Source organism: Theobroma cacao, chromosome 10, assembly GCF_000208745.1.
Source record: "Theobroma cacao cultivar B97-61/B2 chromosome 10, Criollo_cocoa_genome_V2, whole genome shotgun sequence".
NCBI lineage: Eukaryota > Viridiplantae > Streptophyta > Magnoliopsida > Malvales > Malvaceae > Theobroma > Theobroma cacao.
This window is the reverse complement of record NC_030859.1, coordinates 20425921-20450336: the sequence shown is the minus strand read 5'-3', so window position 1 is coordinate 20450336 and position 24416 is coordinate 20425921. Positions and strand designations below refer to the sequence as shown.

Genomic DNA, 24416 nt, shown 5'->3' with positions numbered 1-24416 from the left:
AAAAAAGAAATAATCAATGAGGGCCATTCTACCTAACTTTTACGAAGGTCAATTAATTATATTCTTTTTCTTGTACATACATCATGAACATTGCTAGATCAAGCTTGACTTATCAAGTCAATGTAAACATATGAATGTGAACATATCAGCTATAATCCTAGTGTGAATATGTTGTAGCAGTACTCATATAGTTGGTCCATTAAACTTTCAATATGGTAGGTAGATATTGGTAGTTAGGAAGCAATTAATGTGATCTAGATGTTTCACTTTCATAATTTTCCACTATGATAATAATGGAAAATTAATCAAAATGATGCCAATTAAATTTAAAAATTCATATTATAAAACAAAACTGATAAGACATACTATTTATTAAATAAATACATTACAATGTATAGGTTAAATTTATAATAAGAAGAATCGGAACATCTAATTTAACGATAGATCCATGTAATTATCTGTTCAAAGAGTCATATTCAGATTTTCGTATCTGATTAAAAGAAAATTGACTTCTTGCTTTTTCTTGCTTTCTTTTTTTAGATGTTTGCTTTTATATTGAACAGCAAGGACGAATATTCATGCAGCTAAGGTTATTTATTATTACCAATTTTTTTATTGCTGTTTCTTTTTCTTTTCTCTCTTTCTAAGCTTTTTCTTTCCTTTGTTTTCGTTTCCCAAAATACCCTTAGACAACCATATTAATGTCGAAAACAACCTCTCAGGTTGATATAAATGCATGGCATCTCAGCCTAAGCATGGCACCCTTTCTGCTCATTGCACTACTCCTAGTCTATCTCTTCACACTGAATAGCTTCAAAGCTAAGAAAATGGGCCATCCTGCTGAAGTGGAAGTCCTCAGCAAAGCCTTGTCAGGTTCTTCCTTTTCCTTCCTCCAAACTAATTTTATACCATCATATAGCTAGACTACTTAGGTACTGTTTTCCTTTTGAGGCTTTGGTATCATTAAATTTCTTTCTTGGTGGCATATGATAGTGAAACATAGTCATTGAAATTTATGAATTTATTTTTAATTTCTTTTTTTCCCCTCTTTTTACCAAATTTAAAGCTTCAGTATCCTTTTTGTCTCCTTTTTCCATTCAGATTGATTAATTATAATGTCAAAGTTAATGCTATTATCATTTGGCATTATGGGCTTCAAAATGTCAATGATGGCTTTGAAAAGAGTAAAAATTATAAGATTTCTTAATTATTTGTTGACTAAATAATTACCAATTAATCATATCATTGGAGGTGGTCGGTTGGTTTTTACTTTGGAAAAAAATTAAAAAAATTTCTTTATTCCTTTAGGAATTGGAGTTGATGAGAAATCATTGGTATCAATATTGACAAAATCACACCATGAGCACAAGAGATCCATCAGAAGAGGATGTTCCCAGTTCTTCTTTGAGGACGAACGTCAATTTGAGAGGTGGAATGATGATGCTATCAAGACTCTCAAAGGTGAATTCAAGCGTTTTAAGGTATATATATACACACTTCAAAGTTCTAGCTAGCTAGATTTATTTATGTGCATTCAACTTAATTACTATATTTTGTCTTCTCTTTCTCAGGCTTTTACATTTCATAAAAAAATACTAGAGTCAAATTAATTTTATTTATTTGTTTATTTATTTTGTGTACAATGAAAGTTAAAGGGAAACGAGGATTTAAGCCTTAAACTTTAATCAAGTCGTAATTGTTTTATTTTTCTCAACTAACACAATAAAGGATACTTTTGCATCATATCATTCATCATATTTTAAGCATAGTATATGGTTCTTCATTTAACAAGTTCTGATGAATGCCAAGTCTATCAAAATGATATTTTCTTTTTTTTTTTATCAAATTTGGTTATTTTATTAACTGTCATAGAAATTAATTTAAAACCTTGACTAAAATAAAGGTATGAACAAAACTAACAAAATTCTGTCGACATAAATACATCTAAAAAAATGACTTTGTAGAATAACAATAAAACCAATATCAAAGTTCAAATAAAAATTTTAGATTCTGGTTGTAATACTCTTATTTGTATGAAAAAGAAATTAGAAATGCCTACGGTTAATCATGGACGTTGCATATAATTTGAATTTTTCTTTTCTCTTTTTTTTTTATTTATTTATTTCAGGATGCTGTGGTGCTTTCCCTCATGCATCCATGGGAGAGGGATGCTCGTTTGTTGAAAAAGGCGTTGAAGAAAGGGCCACAGCAATATGGTGTTATAGTAGAAATTGCATGTACCAGATCATCTGAGCAGCTGCTAGGAGCAAGAAAGGCTTACCATTCCCTCTTTGAACGCTCAATCGAGGAAGATCTTGCTGCCCACATTAAGGGCAGTGAGCGCAAGGTTTGCAGCATATTTAATTACCTTAGCTTTTCACTTTGGATTATCTAAGCCTCTTTGGGGGAGGTGGTTTCTGATTAGTTTATTTGTTGTTTCAATAGCTCTTGGTGGCACTAGTGAGTGCTTACAGGTATGAAGGACCAAAGGTGAAGGAGGACACTGCAAAATCTGAGGCCAAAGCACTTTTGAATGCAATCAAGAATGCTGATAAAAGGAGACTAATCGAGGACGAGGAAGTCATCAGAATTCTTACAACAAGGAGCAAGCCTCATCTTAAGGAAGTCTATGAACAATACAAAAAAATTTCTGGCAAGAGCATAACTGAGGTAACCTATAGCATACATAACCTTTGGCAATATAAACAATTGGCCTAAAACACTAGCTTTTAACTCTTTTATTGCTTTGTTCAGGATTTTGAAGCTGAGTTGTTCTTGAAAGAAACAATAGAATGCCTATGCACCCCTCATACATATTTCACCAAGGTAAGATCATTGGGTTCTGTTTGACCGATATTTATGTTATTTATTTGTTTTGGTTTGGAAAAGTAAAATATAAATATATATTTAAATGTTCCAGCAAGTAAATCTTTCAATTGATTGTCTTTCTTTCCAGGTTTTCGATACAGCTCTCAGAGTTGATGCGAATGAGGATGCCAAAAAAGCATTGACTCGATTGATTACAACCCAAGAAGCTGGAAATTTTAAGGGAGTCAGTGCTAAATTTGCCCACAAGATAGAAGAGAGGGTCAAGGGAGCTTATAAGGATGTGTTGCTTGGGGTATTAGCAAGAGGGGAAATGAATGGACAAGTTTAAATTCAACTAAATTCCTCTAATTTTATAGTTACATATGCTTTTCTATTTAAAATTTGGTTGTTGTTGGTCATCGCCTATATGTGTGGCATATGTGGTTGTATAAGGGTATTGTATGAGTATTTATTGTCAATTTGATGGTTCCTCAATAAATCAACATTTATTCTTCTTGTTAGCATCTTTTTGCCTTTTTCTCTTTTTTTGCTTTTATATTTATTTCAGCACTCATGCATATGGAAATTTCAAGATAATCTCCAAGAGAGGTTTTGCACCAAACAAGGTCAATTAAGGAGAAGTTGCCATCTCATTAAGGAGTAAACATATTTATTTATCTTAAAAAAATATATTTATTTAAACAAGCCAAAAAACTGGAAAAATGAAATAGTAAATTGATATAAATTTAAAGGAAAATGGCCTCTATATTAAATATACTAGAGTGGTGCCTTGCTTCGTGTGGGAGTTGAATTTTTTATTAAAAATAATTTTAAATTACATAATATTATAAATAAAAATAAAAAATAAAAAATTAATATTAAATTTAAAAATATTATAAATAATAGTAGTAACAATAAATTAAAGATAATTATTTTAAAAAATTGATATTTTAAAAATATTTTCTCATGTCTTACTAAGCAAAATTTTTTTTTAAATAATTTTTATTTTTTGAAAACATTTGGCTTTTTATATCTTAATATATGCTAATATTGATATAATCATATTTTGTTAATTACTATGATTCTAATAGCAAATAAAATTCAAATTGAGAAAGTATAATATATTGAAAGTAATTATTGATAAGCTACATAGTTTATATAATAAAATTATTAAAATAAAATGAATATTTTTTGAAAGTCAAAATAAAATGAATATTAATTTTAATGATGAAATTTTGTAAATTATCTTCAATTTTAATTACTACTTTTTTATCTTATGCTTTATAATTATCCTCCAACAATTTTGGTAAGTCATTATTAACTTTATTCAATTAATTATCAAAAAAATTGTTTCACCTTTTATTTTTATCTTTTTTTTAAAATAATTTTATAAATTTAATGCATGCATAAAAAAGAAATTATATAAATAAAAAAAAAATCAGCTAATCCTAAAGCTGAGTTGGGGTTGGGTGAATCCAACCCACCACTTCTTTTTTTGTTGAATCCATCATAAACGACGTTGTTTTAACTTATCTAAGTAGGCAACCCCTTTCTCTTCTTTATTTTTGCTCCCTTCTAATTGTCCACTGCCCCTGGCAGCAGCGGCCAACCCCTTTCTCTATACCCTCTCTCTCTTACTCGGTTCCCGGCGCCGTCGCCTCACCGGCCTGGGCCTTTCCAGCAGTGGCTCCCTTTTTCTTTCCCTTTCCTCTTTTCTTCTCTTCCCTTTCCTTCTGCTGCTAGTTTCCTCTCTTTCTAAAAAAGACTAGCCACCGTTGTCTCCTTCCCTCTAACAACTGTATAAATACCTCGAAATCTACCCTATCCGTATCACCCACCTCTCTGTCTCCCAAAAGAAAAACATATTTTTCTTCGTCTCTCTCTGATAATCCATTGAATCAGGTGATTTTAATTCAATAATTCTCATTTAATTTCAGTTTTGTTTGTATTCTTTATGTGTTCATGTTTCTTTCTTCTGCAATTTGTGATCTGAAAAATAAAGAATCTTTGCTAAATTGAATCTAAAATTGATTTATTTTGTATTTAATGTGTTATTTTTGATCTGGGTGTTTTTATTCTTTTAAAAGGTGTTAGATTTAGTTTTAATGGGTGGTGATTTTGAAGGGATTAGATAGATTCTAGCCTTTCATTATTGGATCATGTGTTCTTCATTGCCGTGTTGGCATATGTGGCTGCATAAGAGTATGGTATGAGTATTTATTGTTGCTTTGATGATTCTTTAATAAATCAACATTTATTCCTCTTGTTAGCATCTGTTTGCTTTTTACTCTTTATTGCTTTTATATTCATTTCAGCACTCATACGTATAGAAATTTCAAGATAATCTTCAAGAGAGGTTTTGCACCAAACAAGGTCAATTAAGGAGAAGTTGCCATCTTATCAAGGAGTAAACATATTTGTTTAAAAACAGCCAAAAAACCAGAAAAATAAACTGGTAAATTGATATAAATTAAAAGGAAAATGGGCTTTATATTAAATATATTGGATTGAACTTAATTTGTGTATTTAGCTTAAAGCCCAAATTTGTACTTATCTTAAGGCCTTATAGAGAAGTTAGGGTTTTAAACCGTCTCATTCATATATAAGGTTTGCGGCATGATCATTGTTGCTTGTTGATGTAGTCTTGGAGTTGTTGTAGACGCAAAGTGCATGTCTTTTAAGTCTTAATCATTTGTTTCAGATCAAGAACGAACTGCTCCATGTTGATGCCAATTACCAACCACGAGCTGCCAGAAATCATGGTGATCGACATCCTTTTAAGGCTTCCTGTTAAATCCCTTATGAGATTTAGGTGCGTTTGTAAATCCTGGTGCTCTTCTTTTCAGACTTCTGAATTTATCACCAACCATAAAAACAAAAATCTCAATCTCCTTTTAATGCTTCATGATGAGGTCCCTTACTTCTCCTTGCTTTCAACTGAAGCGAAAATTAAGGAATATGGTGAACCCGAGGTCGAGTTTAATCTGAAAGTCAAAGAGAATATTCATATGCTTGACTTTGATCAACTCACAGTCTCTGGTCCATGTAATGGCTTGCTTTGTGTGCATGATAATTATAGCATTATCCTTTGGAATCCTTCCACAAGAGAAGTTAAGGTTCTTCCTGAATCCACTATCTCACGTCCTCCTGCCACAGATGACACTTATTTTGGCTTTGTCGGGTTCGGGTTTGATCGCAACTCAAATGACTACAAGGTTTTAAGGTGTGTTAACAATTGTGTCCTTGAAGAAGATGGATTTGCTGTGTTGGAATTTATATATCAAATTGATTTATACAGCCTCAGGACGGATTCCTGGAGAGAAATTGCTCATCCTGACGTCTTTGTTTACGATCCTTATTTGTTTAACGCTTATATAAATGGAATTTACTATTGGGAAGCGATGGGTGATGATGGTGATCTAATCCTTTCTTTTGACATGGTTGAAGAAGTTTTCTCGACATTATCCTTACCGAATTTCGGTATGTCTAAAGCTGAGTGTTCGTGGTGTATTGCTTCCTTTAATGAAGCTCTTGCTACAATTGTTCATCCAAGAATAGGCATGGAAAAATGCTATGATATATGGATCTTGAATGGATATTCGTGGACTAAACAACTTACCATCGGACCTATTCTTGGAGTTGAGATGCCGTTGGGATTCTGGAAGAATGGAGAATTGTTTCTGGAAAGTGAAAACCACAAACTAGTCATGTTTGATCCCTGCACGGGACAGCTTCGAGATTTTGGAATCTACATGAGTCAGGACTCAACGCAGCAGCTAGTTGTTTATGCTGAAAGCATTGTTTCAATCAGGGGAAGTTTAGAGTATGAGGCAAATATAACTCGTGAAGTGCAGGTGTAAGTGTAGAATTTAGTTAGCAATGCTTCAATAATATTGTATTGAGAAGAAGAAAGATGGAGGTGAGGTTGGATTAGAAAATAAACAAGAAAGGATTAGTATTAAATGTCTTTATTGAGTTTATTAATTCATACTGATTTCGGTTGTAAGATTAAAGTATGGTTCCTTTCGCACTATAGAAAACATAATGATATCTCTGTTAATTTTGGTCAGAAATTTCTCCTTGTCTAGATTTGATTTTTCATTAGTAGTGGGCTGCTTTTAAGTTTTGCGTAGATAACGGAATAGAGACCATTGTCAAGATAATCTCTTCCACCCTCTTGTGAAATTAGAGGCAAATAGATAGTGTCCTAAGAATTGCCTAATTCTTTGCTTTCTCATAGAGGCAGAGAAAGGGAGGGCTGGAGTTTGTTATGAGGAATATTGTGCTATCACACAGTTTAAAGCTTAGTTTAGCCATATAATTGACCTTTAGAGTGGTGAACTGGGCTATCTTGCTATGAATCTACTTTTCTGCCAAAACCAATCTGGTTACTTGCATGCATAAAACATTTTGAAACATTTTGATCAGAAAGAATAAACCTACCACAGAGAAAAGGTCATTTATCAAAGACAATAATTCGCAGATGGGGTTTAGTTGTTTTGAATCTGGGAACAATAATACTAGCTGAGAGTTTAATGGATTTTTTTTTTTGAAAAAACAAGAAAGAAAAGAATTTTCCAGACTCCAGACAACTTAAGAAAAAGAAAAAAACTGATAACTTGTGGTTTATCATTAGTATGTTAATTGTAGAGTTGTGCCAGAAGCTGATTCTTTTTTTCTGCAGGCAAAAGAGTACTTTGAGAAGGCCGCTTATAATAAGGATGCTGGCCAGTACTATAACTTGGGGGTAATGTACCTTAGAGGGATTGGAGTGAAGAAAGATGTGAAGATTGCTTGTAAATGTTTTATTGTGGCAGCTAATGCAGGTCAAACAAAGCCATTTTATCAGTTGGCTAGGATGTTTAAAAAGAATCTTCCTATGGTAAATACTGTGGTTTAAGCTTATAGTTCCTGTTTTCTAATTTTCACCTTCTTATGAGTTCTGTATCTTTAAGAATGACATTCTTAAACCCCATTGTACTTAACCTTAAAGGTTTCTTGCTGGGTACTAGAAGAATTTTCCCTTTTGTCATAATTTTCTCCTTGTTAAGTTGCTGGTTACATCTTTTTCATCCATGTTCTAATTTTTTGCCTTGCCCTAATTTCTATTGGGGCTGAGGGTTAACAAATGCAGCTTACAGCAATATGTCAATATTCTCGTTTATCTTTCTATTATAAGCAGAAGATAGGTTTGATTTATCAAGGTCTTTTGAGTACTTAGCATTTGCTTGATTTTGGACCCAAAAGAGGAATTTTGTTCAATTTTCTCTTAAAATAACTTGGTTTTAACTGGTAACTATGTGGTTGCCTGTTATGCCAAGAAGTGCCATACATAGCAAAAGAAATTATTTAAATGCTAGAGATTGTCCTAGAACAGTTGAATGTTACTTTACATGCCATCGGCTAGATTGACTGCTGTCCATGACTGGTATTCTGGTTGTGATAATATCTAATTTCTTGACCTGACAACTTGATGGAAAATGGGACTGCTTTCCTCACTTCTAGGCATTCTTTTCTTTTTGACAGGCTTAAAACAGAAAGGGGAAACAAATTTCTGGGAGTTGTAAAAAAATCTGACTCATAAGTTATAATCAGTTAAAAGAAAAAAAATCTGACTCGTAAGTTATAATCAGTTAAAAGAAGTCACAATAAATATGACTAACCTTTGCTATATTTAATATGTGAATTGTGACATGAGTCTTTTGAATCATGAATGGTTCTAATGTACATAAGATCCCATGTACTTGAATCATACCAAAAAGGTGACGTGGGCAAGGCATTCCTCTTGTATTCTAGGATGGCTGAGCGAGGCTATGAGATAGCACAAAGTAATGCTGCATGGATCCTTGACAAGTATGGTGAGCACAACATGTGGATGGATGAATCTGGGCTTTGCACTGATGCAGAAAGGCATCAACGCGCTCATTCTTTGTCATGGCAAGCTTCTGAGCAGGGTAATGAACATGCTGCATTGCTTATTGGGGATGCATATTACTATGGTTGAGTATCTATCTGTAGTCTAAATTGAGAAGACATTATCTGGTTTTAGGATTTGGTTTTCTTGAGTATTGCTTTCTTATTGCTCTGCTGAGGTTTCCCATAACTATATTTTTTCTCTTTTAGGGAACTGTGAGGGATTATGAGTGTGGCGGAAGCTTACATACACGTGAAATCCCAATCTCTAAAATGTATTAGGTCATAATGACTAAGGCTAAGTTGACTTCAGTTGTTTCTTTATTGTTAGGCTAGTTATCTCTAAAAGTTTTAGAAACTTCTAATCCTTATAAAAGTTTCTAATTTCACATTCAAGATATTAATTATTGATAACAAGTTCTGATACTCCAGAACCATCTCTCCATTGCAGTGATGTCGAAAGTTCAGGTAAATCATTGTCATGGGTCATAAATATTATGAATAGATTAACTCTAGCATTTGCTTTTAACTTATACCAGGCCTTCTGTCTGCTTGGGGGTTGTGGGCTTGGTTCGTTCTCGTTACTTTTCCATACTTTTTAGATCTTTGTATTAGACACTAAATCAGATCTTTGTATTGTTATGAAGAAAGCAATGTCTTGATTTAGTTGGTATGCATTGTGCAGAGTCAAAGACATAATATCTGTTCGAGCTGGTCTTAAAAACTTCCATGAGATGGATATTTGAAGTTCTCTCACTCTTACCCTAAGCATAGAGAGCGAAAGTAAGACAAACTTCTCTAAGTCCTTTCCCCTTTTTCCTAGTTATGATAAAGTCTGATATCTTTTAAACTTTATTTATTTATTTGTTTTATTTATATTGATAATAAGGCATGGCTGTGTATCTTATTTGTCTTGTTAAATTCTGATTTGTTGTATTAGAACTTTCAGCCTCATCGTATAAGAACAAAGCTTTGTTACCTGAAGGATGATGATCTTGATCCCATGTATGTTAAACAAAAGACTTTATCTATGTTTCCTTGAGTTGATTCTTTAGCTTTGTTAGTGTCTTTAGATTATTTTATATTATATTTTACAATCTCATGTTCTCTTGCTTTTTTTGTTTTAGGATTAGCAAACTTGTTTGAGCATCCTTTTTGTTAGAGCAACAGATTTGGATAATGAAGCATTCTTTGTGTAAAATTTATTAAATTTAGTGTAAAATTTGAGATTGAAGGACTATATACTTTTGTAAAATTTGCTGTAAAATCAAAGTTTGATGATCAATATATATTAAAGTTTGCTGTAAAATTTGAATGATTTATACTTTATAAGTTGCTATCTTGTATCTTTTTGTTGCATATTAGAATGTTGTATGTACTGTTATGTACACCTTTTAGCTGCATATTTTAAATGCTGCCATAGGTTTTAGGATTGAGCCATATACTATATGGCTGCATCTTAATTATGTTGCAAAATTTATAAAGAAGTGCATTTAAACTTTTCCATACATTGGCTAAGGTTACACTTTTTCTAAGTGCAGCCTTAACATAAGGCAGCTAATTTTTTATCTATGACTGCAATTTTTTCTGTAGCCACAGATCAAAAATGTTGTAGTGTAATTTATATATGATTTAATATTTATGATCTGTGATGTCATTTTTATTATTTTTAGATGGTGGAAGTCAATGTTCCTTAAATTCTCTCTGAAGAATAAAGGTACAACTTCGAAAAGCCTCAAAAATCTGTCAATTAAGGTATAAATTCAAGTGCAACAAGTTATTATCTTTATTTTTGCTAATTGCTTAAGAATTAAAATCTTGTGATGTGGATAATTGATTTGATGGTAGTGTCTTCAGTGATGTTTATGACCAAATTATCTGTGATACATCTTTATCTTGTGATGTGGAGAATTGATTTGATGGTAGTGTCTTCAGTGATATTTATGACAAAATTATCTATTATTCATCTTTATTAAGTTCTCATCATTTGGAACATCGTATGGTTCACTTATCATATCATCTTTTGCTATCAACCATGTTCTACGTTTAACTAAGCTGAATTTTCTAGTGTTTTTCGTAGATCACATGTCAGTTTTTCATTCTTGATTTTTCCAAATTGCCAGAGAATATGGCGGTATCATGAAATTTATTCAAGTTTCCTTCTTAGGGTCCTAACTGTCATCTCCATCAAGATTTCTAAGAGCTAAGGTTGCTGCAAAGGAAGCTGTTTTAGGAGAACTTCTAGGGGTAATTACTCTTGTTTTCTACAACATGAGATTCTAATGTTAGCTATATTATTAATTTATTATAATATAAGCTGTGTGAATCTATATATTAATAGTTGTGAAATAGTGTTATATAATAAAATACACACTTTACATTGAGCACAAATGGGCAATTTTTTTCTGTTTTTTGGTTTATTTTCTTATCTGGGGTGTAGTTACATATAAACAGAATTAGGTTGGAAGGAGATAGAAGTGGTTTGTTTATTTAGCTTTCTAAGTAAGGACAGCCATTTTTAGGATCACACTATCACCAAACCCTCATGCCCCTTCTCAAATCATGGTTTCTATGCAAATGCTAGCATCCAAAAGATAAATTTAGATCTCAACATCACTTTATAACTTTGCATTTGGGATTCAAATATATAGAAAAATAAAGGTTGGACTGCATTTGTGATTAAAGAAGCTGGCTTGATAGTGATGACTGCCACTAGTCTCTTCTTAGTTGTTAACTTATATTTGTCAGTTATGATATTGGATTTTTGAAATGTCTTGTGATCAATATACTTACTTTCCTTTAGACACCCAACTAGACTAAAAGAGCTGAAGCAATGATTAATATCTTGCAGAGTACCAAGTAATGCCTCTTCTGCAATATATTCTTATCCACATGGCAGCAAACTATTTTGGAATTCTGATTGGTGATGTTTGTCCAATCTCCTCTCCTGTTCCCCTTCGGCTTCTTGCTTTGTGTTTGTTCAGAATTTGATTTCTACTTCCTTTTTATGGTTGTTCTGTTTTGTGTCTCCATTTGTTTATAGTTTTCTTTGTGCCATGTTCCTGTCTCTTGGGGCTGAACTTTGTGCTCTTCGGATGTTGTTTTTGTTTCTAGGTTTTGCTATCTTTGTTTCTTTGTCAGTTACTTTGGTCCTGTTTTCTATTCAATAATAGAATGCCATTCAAAAAATATATATTTGCTATAAATTTTTGTAAAATTTGCATGGTTTATACTCTATAAGTTGATGTAAAATTTGCACCTTTTTGTTGCATATTTGAAGGTTATTTATGTTATTATTATATATGTTTTAGCTGCACATTTTAAATGTTGCTATACGATTTAAGATTGCGGCCATATAGTATATGGCTGCATATTAATTTTGCAATGAAATTCTAGTAAAAATGCAGCTAAACTTTTTCATATATTGGCTAAAGTTGCACATTTTCTAAGTGCAGCCTTTTCACCTATGGCTGCAATTTGTTTTGGCAGAAAGGTAAAGAATGTGTTAGTGTGACTGTTTAAGAAAATAATGTTTTATTTTTTGGAAAAGTGAATATGATGATCTGACAAGAGGACTGTTAAACTTTGACAGAGTTCAAATAAAACAGCTTCAACCCATAATACAACATTGGATACTTATAATGGGCATTATCCCCAATCCCCATTCTTGGCCCAATTCTATCTAAAATGTTTTCTTACATTAGCTGTCTATAAACCATTTTATATCAGATAGCGTCTACGAGAGTTGATACTTGGCCCAATTCTGTCCAAGAGGTTTGGTTTTCTTACATTAGTTGTCCATAAACCACCCAAAGTCAGACACAATTCACGAGAAACAGACCCCAGCCTCACCAGTACATATTTTTCACAATATTCTTTCCTGACACTTTCAACAGCCTGGCAACATCACAACAAATTTGTTGTCACTCTGTTGTTTTAGTTATGACCGTATCTGACATTCATATTTCATGTTTTGTTTTAGTTTATTCATTCATATCATGCTTATACTTAGACATCCATAATGTGTGTATGTTAGTTTATTAAAAATTCAATTTTTACAATTTTTGCCTATAAATTCCCACCGAGAGTGAAAATTCATCATCAAGAATTCTGTTGAATTTGCTTTTACTCTATCAAAAACATGCATAATTGTTTACTTTTGTTAGCTGCCCTGGTTTTTCTTCCATTCACTGTAGGTCAAGCACCTTTTGACCTGTACAAGTTAAGTCTTAGATGGCCTCCTTCTGAATGCAACATTGGCCAACTTAAGTGCACACCGACGGTTCTTAACTATTGGGTTATTCATGGTATTTGGCCTACATATGAGAATAATACAGCAGTCCCCAAGTATGATAAAACCAAAAATTCTTGTGCTCATAATCCTACAAAGGAAAACCAAATTAAGGTATGCAAGTAATGTTTGAATTATTTATATATCTACTAAATTGAATCATTAGTGCTTAAATTTCTCGTAGAATTTCATTTTTATTATCCATTTAAAATTTTAATCTTTTTATTTATGATTTTATGAAATGTTAAAAATATGAGTTTTTTAAGTTAGAGATGAAACTAAAACTTCATTCACAGGCTAATTATACAATTACTCATTTAATTTGTTATTTAAACTTGTGAAGTTTAACTTATTTATGATTTTTTTTTACTGTTGCACAAAGGCTAAGTTGTCCTCCATTAAAAACACTCTAACACAATTTTGGCCAAGTCTCCGAAATTATGCAAAGGATAAAACAAATCTAAAAGATTGGATCCATGAATGGAAGTTTCATGGCCAATGCTCTGATTACCCAACAGATCCTCTATCATATTTTAACTCTGCCCTATCTCTCAGAAGAAAGAATGACTTAGCAGGTAATATATTTTAAATCCAAATTCATTATTTAATTGTATTTAAATTCATTTAACTTTAAAATACATTTTCTGATCATTATATGTTAATATTATCGTAGGTACTAGAATTCAACCTCGAGAAGAACCATATCAAGCAAAAGAGATTGTAGATGCAGTCAAGCAAATTTTGGGTGCAACTCCTGAAATTACATGCAACACACACCGTCCAAGTGGCATGATCCAACTGCGAGAAGTTCGTATGTGCTTTAAAAGAGCCAAGCCCCCTACTGAACCTAGAGATTGCCCCATCCAGTTTTCTGGTACTTGTAACAAGGAATCTGACCATATAAGGGTGCCTCCTGCTCCATCACCAGGACATTCACAAGTACCATGGCTGCCTATTAATATATTTTTATTGGCTTTTTGTTTAGGAATAGTTATTTAGGTGTTTGATTTTAGTTAGCTTTTCTTTATATGGTGGATGACTGTTCTACTTTTATTAGGTTTAAGAGAAATTAATATTAATTCTCTTTTAGTTTAAGTTTTTCAATGAAATGCAAGCTGCTTATCATGTATGTTATTAGAATCCTTTGGATTTTAATTTTTAATTAAGTTGCTTTGGATCTCAATGTTTAATTAAGTTTCCAAATTAAGTTTGGCATTATATCTTAATTAATTTCTCTGGTGCAAAACAAGTGCTGGATTACCTGTATTTATGATGAGTCTTAAAGCAAAACAAGTCTTAATCTCCTGTCCTGGATTAATGAATTTATTTTGTTCACTTTGAAGAGACTTTGGTTGTGGTTTCATGGACTGGATATTCCTTTTGCATGCTTGAGCAGTGATGGTTTGTTCTGTACAGAGTGTAGGGCAGGTCATGGTTTATTTTTGTAGCGGAGTCCAGTGTTTTTCACTTTTGAAACTGGATTTTTGTTGGAATCTTTGTCATGGTTCATGTAATGTACAGGTTGGTGTTTTTTATTACTGGATGACTGATGAGATTTGATTTTGTTCTTAGGGATGTTGGGTTGGTGTGCTTGAATCTGTGTACAGCAAGTCAAAATCCTTTTGTAACAACTCAGATGGTGAACTGTTTGTTCCCTCTGCCATTAATTGATATCTAATTTTCAAAAAAAGAAACTTTCTTCTATCTTGTGGGCATGTCTGGCTGTGATTACTTTCAACTTTCCAGCTTCTTAGGTATGTAACCAATCAAATCAATTCTTTGAGTGCTGCATCAAAACAAATAATCTTGTTTCGAAAGCAGAAAACAAGTATCAATTGAAATAGAATCTTAACAATCTTATCCTGTTGAAATATGTCTGAGGGTTGTATAAGCATTCTATTGTCTCTTACAAGAATAACTTAGTTTTAAGATCTTAAACGGAGTAATAGAAGAGTTAGATTTTAGTGTTTTCGTCAATGTTTTTTTTATTGGCAAAGAGTTAAATATCACTCTTGCCAAAGATTATCAGCATTCTTGATTGCATTAAAATGTGCTTTGGCCTCAGATTTTGCAGTGTTTTCTTGCACCTTTGGTCCATCATACCTATCAGCTCTCACAAGTAACACAAAGAGCTGTTCAAAGAACATGAACTTATACCTGGGAGTGAGCATTTCCATGCACCAATGCTGCTCACAAGAGAGTTGGTAGATTACACTGGAACACATACTAAGTAGTTTGAAATGCATGAGAGTGAAAAGATTATCTTGATAGACAATATTATACATTGCCTTATCAATCCAAAATTCAAAAGGAAACAAAATAGGAATCTTTCGGAAAAAACCTTAAATTACTAGGATAATAAAAGGTAAAATTACTGATCAAAATCATCAGAAATATCAGTATATTGTATAGTGCAAAAGGAAAAATACATTGATCTTCCAATTGAAATCAATATCATTAAATAAACACAATAAACACATTGAATACTAATAATTTCTTGTTTATTTTCTAATCCAACCTCACTTCCATCTTTCTTCTTCTCAATACAATGTTATTACAGCATTGCTAACTAAATTCTATACTTACAACTACACTTCACAAGTTACATTTAATGTACTATTTAAGTATAATACTTATACTTTATTATTTAATCACATATTACTGTTCAAAATAAAACATTTAAAAATTATAAATATCTATGTTTTAAAATTTTTAACATTAAATTTATTTATTAACAAAATGATAACATTTGACTCTTTGAAAGATATAAAATCTTGACCGTCTAACAATTATAAGTCTTATAATATATTTTTATGTTTATATATTTTTTTATTAGTATATAAAAAGGAAAAATTAATAAATTCCTAATAAGTAGTTGTTAAAATATCAACAAAATTGTACAAATTATCCACAAAGAAACATTAGGAACTCACACTAGGTGACGCAGTGTTACTATCTACATCCAAAAGAATCATTTAAAAATCATTTTGAATATAATTACAATTTAACACACTTCTAATCCAACACTCTTTCTTCAACTTACATATAAATACCGAGTCTCTTCCCCTCTTCTCTTGGTCTACTATAAAACTTTCTTTATGTTATACCCATGATTAGATTTGCTGCTTCTAGGTCTTCCTCATTCATTTCTTCTTCCTCAAATTCATTATACTATTGGGTTAATTTTACTTTAATTAATACTGCTAATATTTATGAACTCTAACAATACATCCTTGTTTCATCAGATAAATTAAATTATATGGTTTGCAACAAATAATTTTTCTTATTTTAAAAGAGACAACAAGGAACTTAAGAGACAATTTCACCAACTTTAAAGCAAAAATTCCCAGGAAGTTCATCATATTTACAGCAAATTTAATGGGCCATTGCCACAATCCCTATTGGCTGGGCAATCTTCTAGTTCTACATCATATTTACAGCATTAATTAATGCGAGACATCAGACTATATCAGGAAAAAGCTAAAGAGACTTGGTAAACTAAATTGTCTTGAATGCAATGATGTGCAGTTGGGGTTCTGCAATGGGTGCATCCGATGTCCCTGAGGAAGGTAAATTGGTTGTTTAAAGAAGCTAGTTCCAGCATTCGGCAATTGTAGGATTTGCTTTTGTTGAAGTGTTTTGAGTTTTCATGATCGGGAATCCGAGCAAAGTTGAAAGGTAAAGGAAAATAGGGGATAGCTGAATGATTCTATGGGCATGGGCTCTGATTTTGGATTTGTGTTTGATGAGGAAATGGCAAAATATATTTCCCATTGATGATGTATGTTTTGGCATCAAGTTTAGAATTAGTTGTTATTTTGATGAATGAGTAGGTACATTTGGATTAAGATTAGTGGTTTTTGATGAATTGGATAGGACTCTGTTTGATCAGGGGCTCGATTTCCCTTTACAATGCTTTTGTCGTTTGGAGTTGTTAAGTCCTTTTTAAGTGTATCACTCTTTTTCTCTCTGTAACCTAATTTCTTATGCCACTAAAAATCTTTTATCTTCAAAATTTAAGATTTGTTTTGACATTCAAGCTTTCAGAATTAATAAAATTTTTACTTTTCAAAAAAAAAAATTCATGAGTAAAAAAAGATGGATATGCTAGAGTTTTATAAATATTGTACACAACTAAAATTCAATAGAATGTGATAAATGAGAGGTTTCAATTTATAAATTTTAAAATAAAATATATTTATGATCGATCATGAAGTGGGTTTTAACAACTTTCAACTGAATATTTTATTAAATATTTTTCAATTAATTGCATAATTTAACCTAAAATGAAAAGCATATATATATATTAGTCTTGTCAGCAATTGCAACACAAGAAAATTTATTATGAAACAATAAATCCTGGTCTATTATAGCTTCCTGTGTATCTTGTTGGACACAGTAATTATAGCTTGTGAAACTAATAAACAATTTACTTAAAGACTATGTATGCAAACAAAAAATTTTATGAAATCAGGCGATGAGACACATGAAAATAATCTGCAATCAAATTTATCATTGTTCAATAGTAAATTAAGTTTGCACCTTTAATTGTTGTTCATCATGCTTCTTCGCGGCTTTAAAGTGAGATTCGAGGAGCTTTCCCAGAGATTTTCTTTATTATTCTTGGTTTACCAAACTGTCAATCTCTTTGTTGGAGATCACAGGAGGCAGGATTGCCATATAAAGTGTTGTTTACTCTGAATCTTTGAACACTACTCATGTTTTTGAAGCCTGCTTACAAGTGCACTTTACGAGTTTCATTTTCCTCGTACTCTCATTTTCTCCTGATTGGAACAATGCTTTCAGCATAAACAACTAGATGCGTTGTGTACTTAGGCATGTGGATTTCAAAATCCTGAAGCTTTCCAGTGCTGGGATCAAACATAACTAGTTTACTGTTTTCACTTTTCAACAATAATTCTCCATTCTTCCACAATGCTAACGGCCTCCAATCTCCAAGAATAGGCCCAATTGTAAGTTGTTTAGTCCATAAATATCCATTCAAGACCCATATGTCACGACAATTTCCCATGCCTTCCCTTGGACGAACAATTGTAGCAAGAGCTTTATTAAAGGAAGCAAAACTCCACCAACATTCGGCCTTAGACATACCAAAATTCGGAAAGGGTATTGTCGAGAAAACTTCTTCAGCCATGTTGAAAGAAACGATCAGATAACTACCATTATCACCACCAACCACTTGCCAATAGTAAATGCCGTTTATGTAAGTGTTAAACATTACAGGATTAATTCGGAGGTTAGGATGAGGAATTTCTCTCCACGAATTTGTATTTAGGTTGTATAAATGAATTTGATGTGTGGCTTTCGACTGGAAGCGGTGAGTAACCTTGTCTAAAATCTTCTAATCATCTGACTTGCTATCAAACCCAAACCCAATGCAAGAAAAATAAGTGCAATATGCGGAAGGAGGCCGTGAGATACTGGATTTAGGAACAACCTTAACTTCTCTCGTAGAAGGATTCCAAAGGGTAATCCCACAACCATCATCCAAACTAAGTAAGCCATTGCATGGACCAAACATCGTGATTGGTGCACTACTACTAATAGAGACAGGCATAGGGATATTCTCTTTGTCTTTTAGATTAAGCTCAACACCAGATCCACCATGTTTTTTAATTTCTGTTTCAGTTGAAAACAGGGATAAGCGAGGGACATTTTCAATATGCTTGACGAGGAAATTGAGATTGTTGTTTTTATAGTTGGTGATAAAATAGGAGGTTTGAAAAGAAGAGCACCAGGATTTGCGAACACACTTAAATCTCACTAGAGATTTAACGGGAAGCTTCAAAAGGATTTCCATCACAAGGGTTTCGGATAATTGCTTGTCAGTTCTTGGCATCGACATGGAGCCGTTCTTAGTTTTTTTTCTGAAACAAAAAATTAAGACTTGAAGACTTCAACTCAAAGGATACATCAACAACCAACAAAGATCACGCCGCCATGCAAACTTTATTCAGGAAATAAGAAGGTTTGAAACCCTCTACTTTTCAATAAGGCTCATAAGCTAATTGGAGAAAAAATTCAATGTGAGAAATAGACGAATTTACACTTAAATATTCAATTCAATAATACAAAAATTAACACTTAAAAATTAATTAATTAGGGAAATTGAGAGATATCCGACAAGAAAACTTTTGTAAAGCCAGGGGTCCATCAAAGCATAGGAGCATGAAATTTTAGTGTGGCACTCTTTATTTCTTTCTCATAAGGCAATCCTTTTCCAATTAGACTAAGTTTAATCTATCTTTTTCATAGAACCATGGATTTTCATTTTAAGGAACACTTGAAACAATCTGAAAAAAAAATCATTGAAAGCAAACTCATTTGTAGTTGGATATCTAGCTAGTTAAACTCCCAGTCCAGTTCCATGTTCAAAGAACTGGTGAATTTGTCCAGTTTCTTCATCAGAAAATATTTTAAAGATTTGAAGATCCCATTATCTTGTAATGTCGTGTTACTACTATTTAGCGTATTGGGAGACAAGATTTGAAGAATACTATCATAGAAGCACAAAGACCCCATGCTCTTGCAAATTGAAAATCATAAAGCTACGTATGAAAGATTCTCAAAGAAGGATAATAGTCTGTAAATCAAACTTAAAAAATTGAAAAATTATAATAATTATGTTTACAATAGAAAGATAATTTGATCTAGAAAATGCTTGATATATACACATGACACTATATTTGGTTAAGTAAAAAAAAAAAATGATCTTATGTAATATCATAAGATCAGGAGATCAAAGGTTTCTGTCTGTCATCAAATATATCACACCTTAAGATTAGTTTTTGATATTTCAGTCTCACATATAGCAATATAGAACATAATCAACTACCTATTATACTAACAACAATGGTATCAGTAGAAATAACCTTCCAGGGAATTCAACTAAAAGAGATAATAGTAACAGTTCAAGAACATTAAACAACAAGTTTCGTCATGATCAAAGAAAAATGATTCAACCAAAAAAAGGAAAGAGAAAAGAAAAACAATAACATCAAGAGTGAAGAAAACCAAATTGGCATTGTTCCTTAGGATTTGAGGCTGCATGTTTCTTTGTGCAAAAAGTAAAGGCATGCAAATGACTGCATGTTAACTGAGAACATCGAAAGCAATACAAGAACACCAAGAATAGTTCCAGTATCGATAAATTAAAATGAAAAAAGACCTTTGCAATATCATTCTTGGTTCGCAAAGCAGAGAATGATTCATTGGAACTTCCAAGAAGTGAAGGTGTGAAATTGTAAGGACTTTCCAGACACAGAATTTTTATAACACATGGAATCATGAAAAAAATATGAAAATCATGCAAACAAATGGAAGAAAGAGTTGTTACCTTGTAAATGCAGTTTTCCTTGGAGACAATGTGGGTGCTGTTAGAAATATTTGATAAGAAAGAAAAAACTTCAGAAATCTTCAGAATACAACACACTTATCAGAATTGTAAAAATTGCAATGTAAGAACATTGTTTATATAATAAGCCAACATATACGTCTTTTAAGATAAAGAGCTGTTGTCTTTTATAATGTAACTTTTCAAATAGTTGTTTCCTTTCATAATATAACTACTCAAAAACTATATTTAATAAGGGAACTTTTTTCTAACTCTATAGTCATGACTTTTCATCAATGAGCACTTTTCATAAATAACATTTTATTATTTAATTCAAAAATTAGAATAATAAAATTAATTGCTTATTGCTTTTTTTCCTAGAGTCCAAATACCAACATTAACAAATTATCTAACAATCCCTCACTAGTTTGAAATGTTGATTTTTTTTTCCTGCCTTTCATACAAACGAATATTATGCATACAAGAATATATCTCTTGATTTAAAGCATCAATTAGTGAATGCATCTCAGAAACCTAACAAAGTAAATGGTGTCCATAGATTGAACCTTGACTCCTAGTGTTAGAATTGCATATTCACCACACATAATATTCGTTTATATTTTTGGAAATGGATATTCACTTTTAGCACCATAATGGCCATGTGCTTAACATGTTCATAAGAAACATTTACAAGAGAATCTCCAAATTCTTCTTATATAGATTTTTCTAGTAAAGTATATATATAATATGTAATTAAATTTTAACCCACTAAATTATACAAAGATATTAATAAATCGTAGCATAGCACGATGATGCAATGGATTCAATGAATGCAATGATGTGTAGTTGGGGTTCTGCAATGGGTGTATAATTTTTCGTTTTTGCTATTTAGTCAGGATAGGATGGATTAAAAAAACGGAATGGATTGGGAAGTAGTTTTTCTTTGGCTTGAATTTTTATTTTATTTTACTTTTACTTTTTTTAAACTTATTAATCACTGGCTGGTTTAACAATTTTGGAATTTAATGTGTGTATAATTTTGGAAGTTAATTTTGAAACTGATTCCCCGGAAATAAAAACCTTTGAAATGTCATATAATTTTGTTTCATTTCTTTTTGTTTTGTTTTTTATTTTGTTATTTTAGTATGTTCAATTAATTGGACATTTTTTGACATATGAAATGGAGTTGAGTTAGACTCCACCTTGATGATGCAATCTGAAGAAAAAATTGGTGAAGGAGAGAGAAGATGTAAAAAGCGAAAGTATCCTTTAAATTATATAATCATCTTTTCTTTTTGACTATTTAGTAAGGAAAAAATAAAATGGACAAAAAAATGTAACACACTAGGAGACAGTATTTTTTGTTAGAATTTCTACTTTGGCTCATTGTAATACAGTATGTATGAATTTATTTAACTTTTATGCTACAAAAATTATTTATGTATAACTTTAAAAATATTGTTTTATGATAAAATATAATATTTTACTTTAATATTTCTTTATTTTCTTATTATACCCAAATAATCAAAATTTCGTTTTAATGAAGATTTTAGACTTTAAAACTCACTTTGGATTATGAATTATATGTTTTGTACTAGTATATTACATTTTAGCAGGTTTCAAAATTTTGGAGTAAAAATGACCAAAATACCACTGTGAGACAGAAATTATTATTTTATTTGTTTAAACTGGAAACAGTTTAAAATCTTTTAGAACATGATTTTTGGCAATGGTTACTCACGGGGGAAATGAGATATTGATATTAAGCTTTGCGGGGTCCCGGTTGGCATTCCGAGAAATAAATGTCTATCAGTGTACCGCGGCTGTTGTCACGGGCTCTACGGGAGTACNGTCTTGCGAGATCCCGGTTGGCATTCCGAGAAATAAATGTCTATCAGTGTACCGCGGGCGTTGTCACGGGCTCGATGGGAGTATCGGGTCGTAACACCAACGGCCTCCCAACTCCAAGAATAGGCCCAACTGTAAGTTGTTTAGTCCATAAATATCCATTTAAGACCCATATGTCATAGCATTTTTCCATGCCTCTTCTTGGATGAACAATTGTAGCAAGAGCTTCATTGAAGGAAGCTATATACCAAAAACACGCAGCCCTAGACATACCAAAATTTGGCAGTCGTGATGTTGAGAAAACTTCTTCAGCCATGTCAAAAGAAAGGATCAGATCACCACTATCACCAAATGCTAGCCAATGGCAAATTCCATTTATGTAATGGCAAGTTCCGTTTATGTAAGTGATAAACAAATGATGAAGACCATAAAAAAGGACCTTAGGGTGAGAAATTTCTCTCCAAGAATCTGTACTTAGGCTGTATAAATGAATTTGATTTATATATTTGAACGAGATAATTCTCTCTTCATTGTGGACACGATTAATAACATTCACTAAAACCTTGTAGTCATCTGACTTAGGATCAAACTCAAACCCCATGCAATGAAAATAAGTACTCTCTACGGAAGGAGGAAGAGAGATAGTTGACTTTAGAAGAAGCTTAACTTCTCTCGTGAAAGGATTTCAAAGGGTAATCCTATAACCATCATGCAAACAAAGCAAGCCATTACGTACTCCAGACACTGTGAGTCATGACCTACTACTATTACAGATGGAGACAGGCATATGGATATTTTCTTTGACTTTCAGATTAAACTCGGCATCAGGTCCACCATGTCTCTTAATTTTTGTTTCAGTTGAAAGCAGGGAGAAGTGAGAGATCCTAAAATCCTTGAAGAGGAGATTAAGGTTGTCATTTTTATGGTTGGTGATAAAATAGGGGATTTGAAAAGAAAATATGTTAGATAAATAAATTTCATGAATATGTTAGAGCATTATAAATATTGTATACAACTAAAATTGAATAGAATATGGTAAATGAGAGGTTTTAACTCCTAAATTTAAAAATAAAATATATTTATGATCCATGAATGAGGTTTTTAGAAAATATTGTTTCAGATGAACTTAGAGACAAATCTTGATTCTTCGCAATGGGTTATAATTTTTTTTCTCTTTAGTTTCAAAATAAAAATTTTAATATTATATCTTTTAAATATAAACAATATATATTTATCATTAAATTAAATATTCAAATCAAATGTGAATAATATACCTTATTAATCAAATTTAATTTGTTGGCACATTTGGGAATAGCGATCTACTTTGGTGGTTTGAATGTGCGAAATTATATATGAAGTTAACTATTTTTTATTATCACTTTTTTAAATTAAGCTTTATACCACTAATAAACTTCAAATTCCATCTCATTTAGTTCAAAATGTTACTTCGTCGAGGAAGCAACTAAATTAAAATTATTTTTATATATATTGGAAATAATATTAGAAAATAAGGTCTAAATTTATTATTTTAATATGTCAGTAGTTCAAATTTATCATTAATCTTTTAATTGGCTCAACTAAATTAAATTTATTATTTTAATATTATTGCTTCAGGACAAGTGGGATTGGAGTTTTTTCTTCAAATTTTTTTCATATTATAAAACAATTCCCAACTGAATATTTTATTAACTATTTCTCAACAATACTATCATACTGGTTTCAAAATTAAAATTATAATAATAAAATTAAGTCAATTAAAAAATTAATGGTAAATTTGAACCAACCACACAATAAATAAGTATACATTTGATGTACTGTCAACGTAAAATATTTATACGCTTTCACAGAACAACACTAAATTAATTTGTATAGATAAAATTTAAAAATTCTTCAAAATAAATATTTTTAAAAATGTGAATATTTATTTTGAAATATTTTCAACAATCGGACCAAACTTGCTTCCGAATTAAAAGTATGATAGTAAAATTAAGCCAATTAAAAGAAAGGATTGTATTTACACTTAAATGTTCAATTTAATAATTAAAAAAATAATAATTGTTTGTGTTAAAGACAGGTATTGTGTTAAACCTTTCCCAGAATTTTTTTATAATTCTTGGTTTAGCAGAGATTTTCTTTTATAGTTTAATTGGACACCATATACCAAACTCTCAATCTCTCTGTTGGGGAATAACTTAGCAGGTC

The 24416-nt window shown here is 31.6% G+C and overlaps 5 protein-coding genes across 19 annotated transcripts; 3 read left to right on the top strand and 2 right to left on the bottom strand.

The window, feature by feature from the left end:
* LOC18587351 (annexin D4) lies at nt 739-3329 on the top strand. Its single transcript, XM_018128696.1, has 6 exons — nt 739-873; nt 1309-1481; nt 2129-2347; nt 2446-2670; nt 2755-2826; nt 2957-3329. The coding sequence occupies exons 1-6, from the start codon at nt 756-758 to the stop codon at nt 3155-3157; spliced, it is 1008 nt and encodes a 335-aa protein (XP_017984185.1). The 5' UTR covers nt 739-755; the 3' UTR covers nt 3158-3329.
* On the top strand, nt 4357-13002 carry LOC18587349 (F-box/kelch-repeat protein At3g23880). 15 transcript variants are annotated; one of them, XR_001929854.1, is made up of 10 exons: nt 4363-4710; nt 5510-5620; nt 5752-6664; nt 7493-7690; nt 8605-8762; nt 9407-9504; nt 9662-9726; nt 10395-10476; nt 10845-10968; nt 11573-11912. XR_001929854.1 is itself a non-coding variant. In XM_007011084.2 (3 exons), the coding sequence occupies exons 2-3, from the start codon at nt 5529-5531 to the stop codon at nt 7557-7559; spliced, it is 1203 nt and encodes a 400-aa protein (XP_007011146.2). In that variant the 5' UTR covers nt 4357-4710; nt 5510-5528; the 3' UTR covers nt 7560-7880. The 15 variants fall into 15 exon arrangements, 1 of the variants encoding a protein (XP_007011146.2); XR_001929844.1 differs by lacking the exon at nt 11573-11912 and adding an exon at nt 12918-13002 and having other exon boundaries at nt 4357-4710; nt 5510-6664; XR_001929845.1 differs by having other exon boundaries at nt 4357-4710; nt 5510-6664; nt 9671-9726.
* LOC18587348 (ribonuclease 1) lies at nt 12011-14152 on the top strand. Its single transcript, XM_007011082.2, has 3 exons — nt 12011-13126; nt 13395-13587; nt 13686-14152. The coding sequence occupies exons 1-3, from the start codon at nt 12863-12865 to the stop codon at nt 14009-14011; spliced, it is 783 nt and encodes a 260-aa protein (XP_007011144.2). The 5' UTR covers nt 12011-12862; the 3' UTR covers nt 14012-14152.
* On the bottom strand, nt 17757-18878 carry LOC18587347. Its single transcript, XM_018128917.1, has 2 exons — nt 18388-18878; nt 17757-18189 (listed from the first exon to the last, which is right to left on the bottom strand). Exons 1-2 carry the CDS (start codon nt 18876-18878, stop codon nt 17787-17789), a joined length of 894 nt encoding a protein of 297 aa, XP_017984406.1. The 3' UTR covers nt 17757-17786.
* On the bottom strand, nt 22261-23163 carry LOC108663669 (F-box/kelch-repeat protein At3g06240-like; the record flags this gene model as incomplete). Its single annotated transcript, XM_018128916.1, has 2 exons — nt 22261-22880; nt 22986-23163. Coding segments are annotated over 2 exons (798 nt in total), but the record flags the coding sequence as incomplete, so codon positions are not given.

Excerpts from the sequence above, each read along its gene's own strand:
- LOC18587351 (XM_018128696.1), top strand. The coding sequence starts at position 756 with ATGGCACCCTTTCTGCTCATTGCACTACTCCTAGTCTATCTCTTCACA. Across the intron at positions 2,348-2,445 it reads TTAAGGGCAGTGAGCGCAAG|CTCTTGGTGGCACTAGTGAG; the intron begins GTTTGCAGCATA and ends TTGTTTCAATAG. Across the intron at positions 2,671-2,754 it reads CTGGCAAGAGCATAACTGAG|GATTTTGAAGCTGAGTTGTT; the intron begins GTAACCTATAGC and ends TGCTTTGTTCAG.
- LOC18587349 (XM_007011084.2), top strand. The coding sequence starts at position 5,529 with ATGTTGATGCCAATTACCAACCACGAGCTGCCAGAAATCATGGTGATC. Across the intron at positions 6,665-7,492 it reads ATAACTCGTGAAGTGCAGGT|GCAAAAGAGTACTTTGAGAA; the intron begins GTAAGTGTAGAA and ends TTTTTTCTGCAG.
- LOC18587348 (XM_007011082.2), top strand. The coding sequence starts at position 12,863 with ATGCATAATTGTTTACTTTTGTTAGCTGCCCTGGTTTTTCTTCCATTC. Across the intron at positions 13,127-13,394 it reads CAAAGGAAAACCAAATTAAG|GCTAAGTTGTCCTCCATTAA; the intron begins GTATGCAAGTAA and ends TGTTGCACAAAG. Across the intron at positions 13,588-13,685 it reads AAGAAAGAATGACTTAGCAG|GTACTAGAATTCAACCTCGA; the intron begins GTAATATATTTT and ends ATATTATCGTAG.
- LOC18587347 (XM_018128917.1), bottom strand. The coding sequence starts at position 18,878 with ATGTCGATGCCAAGAACTGACAAGCAATTATCCGAAACCCTTGTGATG. Across the intron at positions 18,190-18,387 it reads GGGTTTGGGTTTGATAGCAA|TTATCTGATCGTTTCTTTCA; the intron begins GTCAGATGATTA and ends TGATAATGGTAG.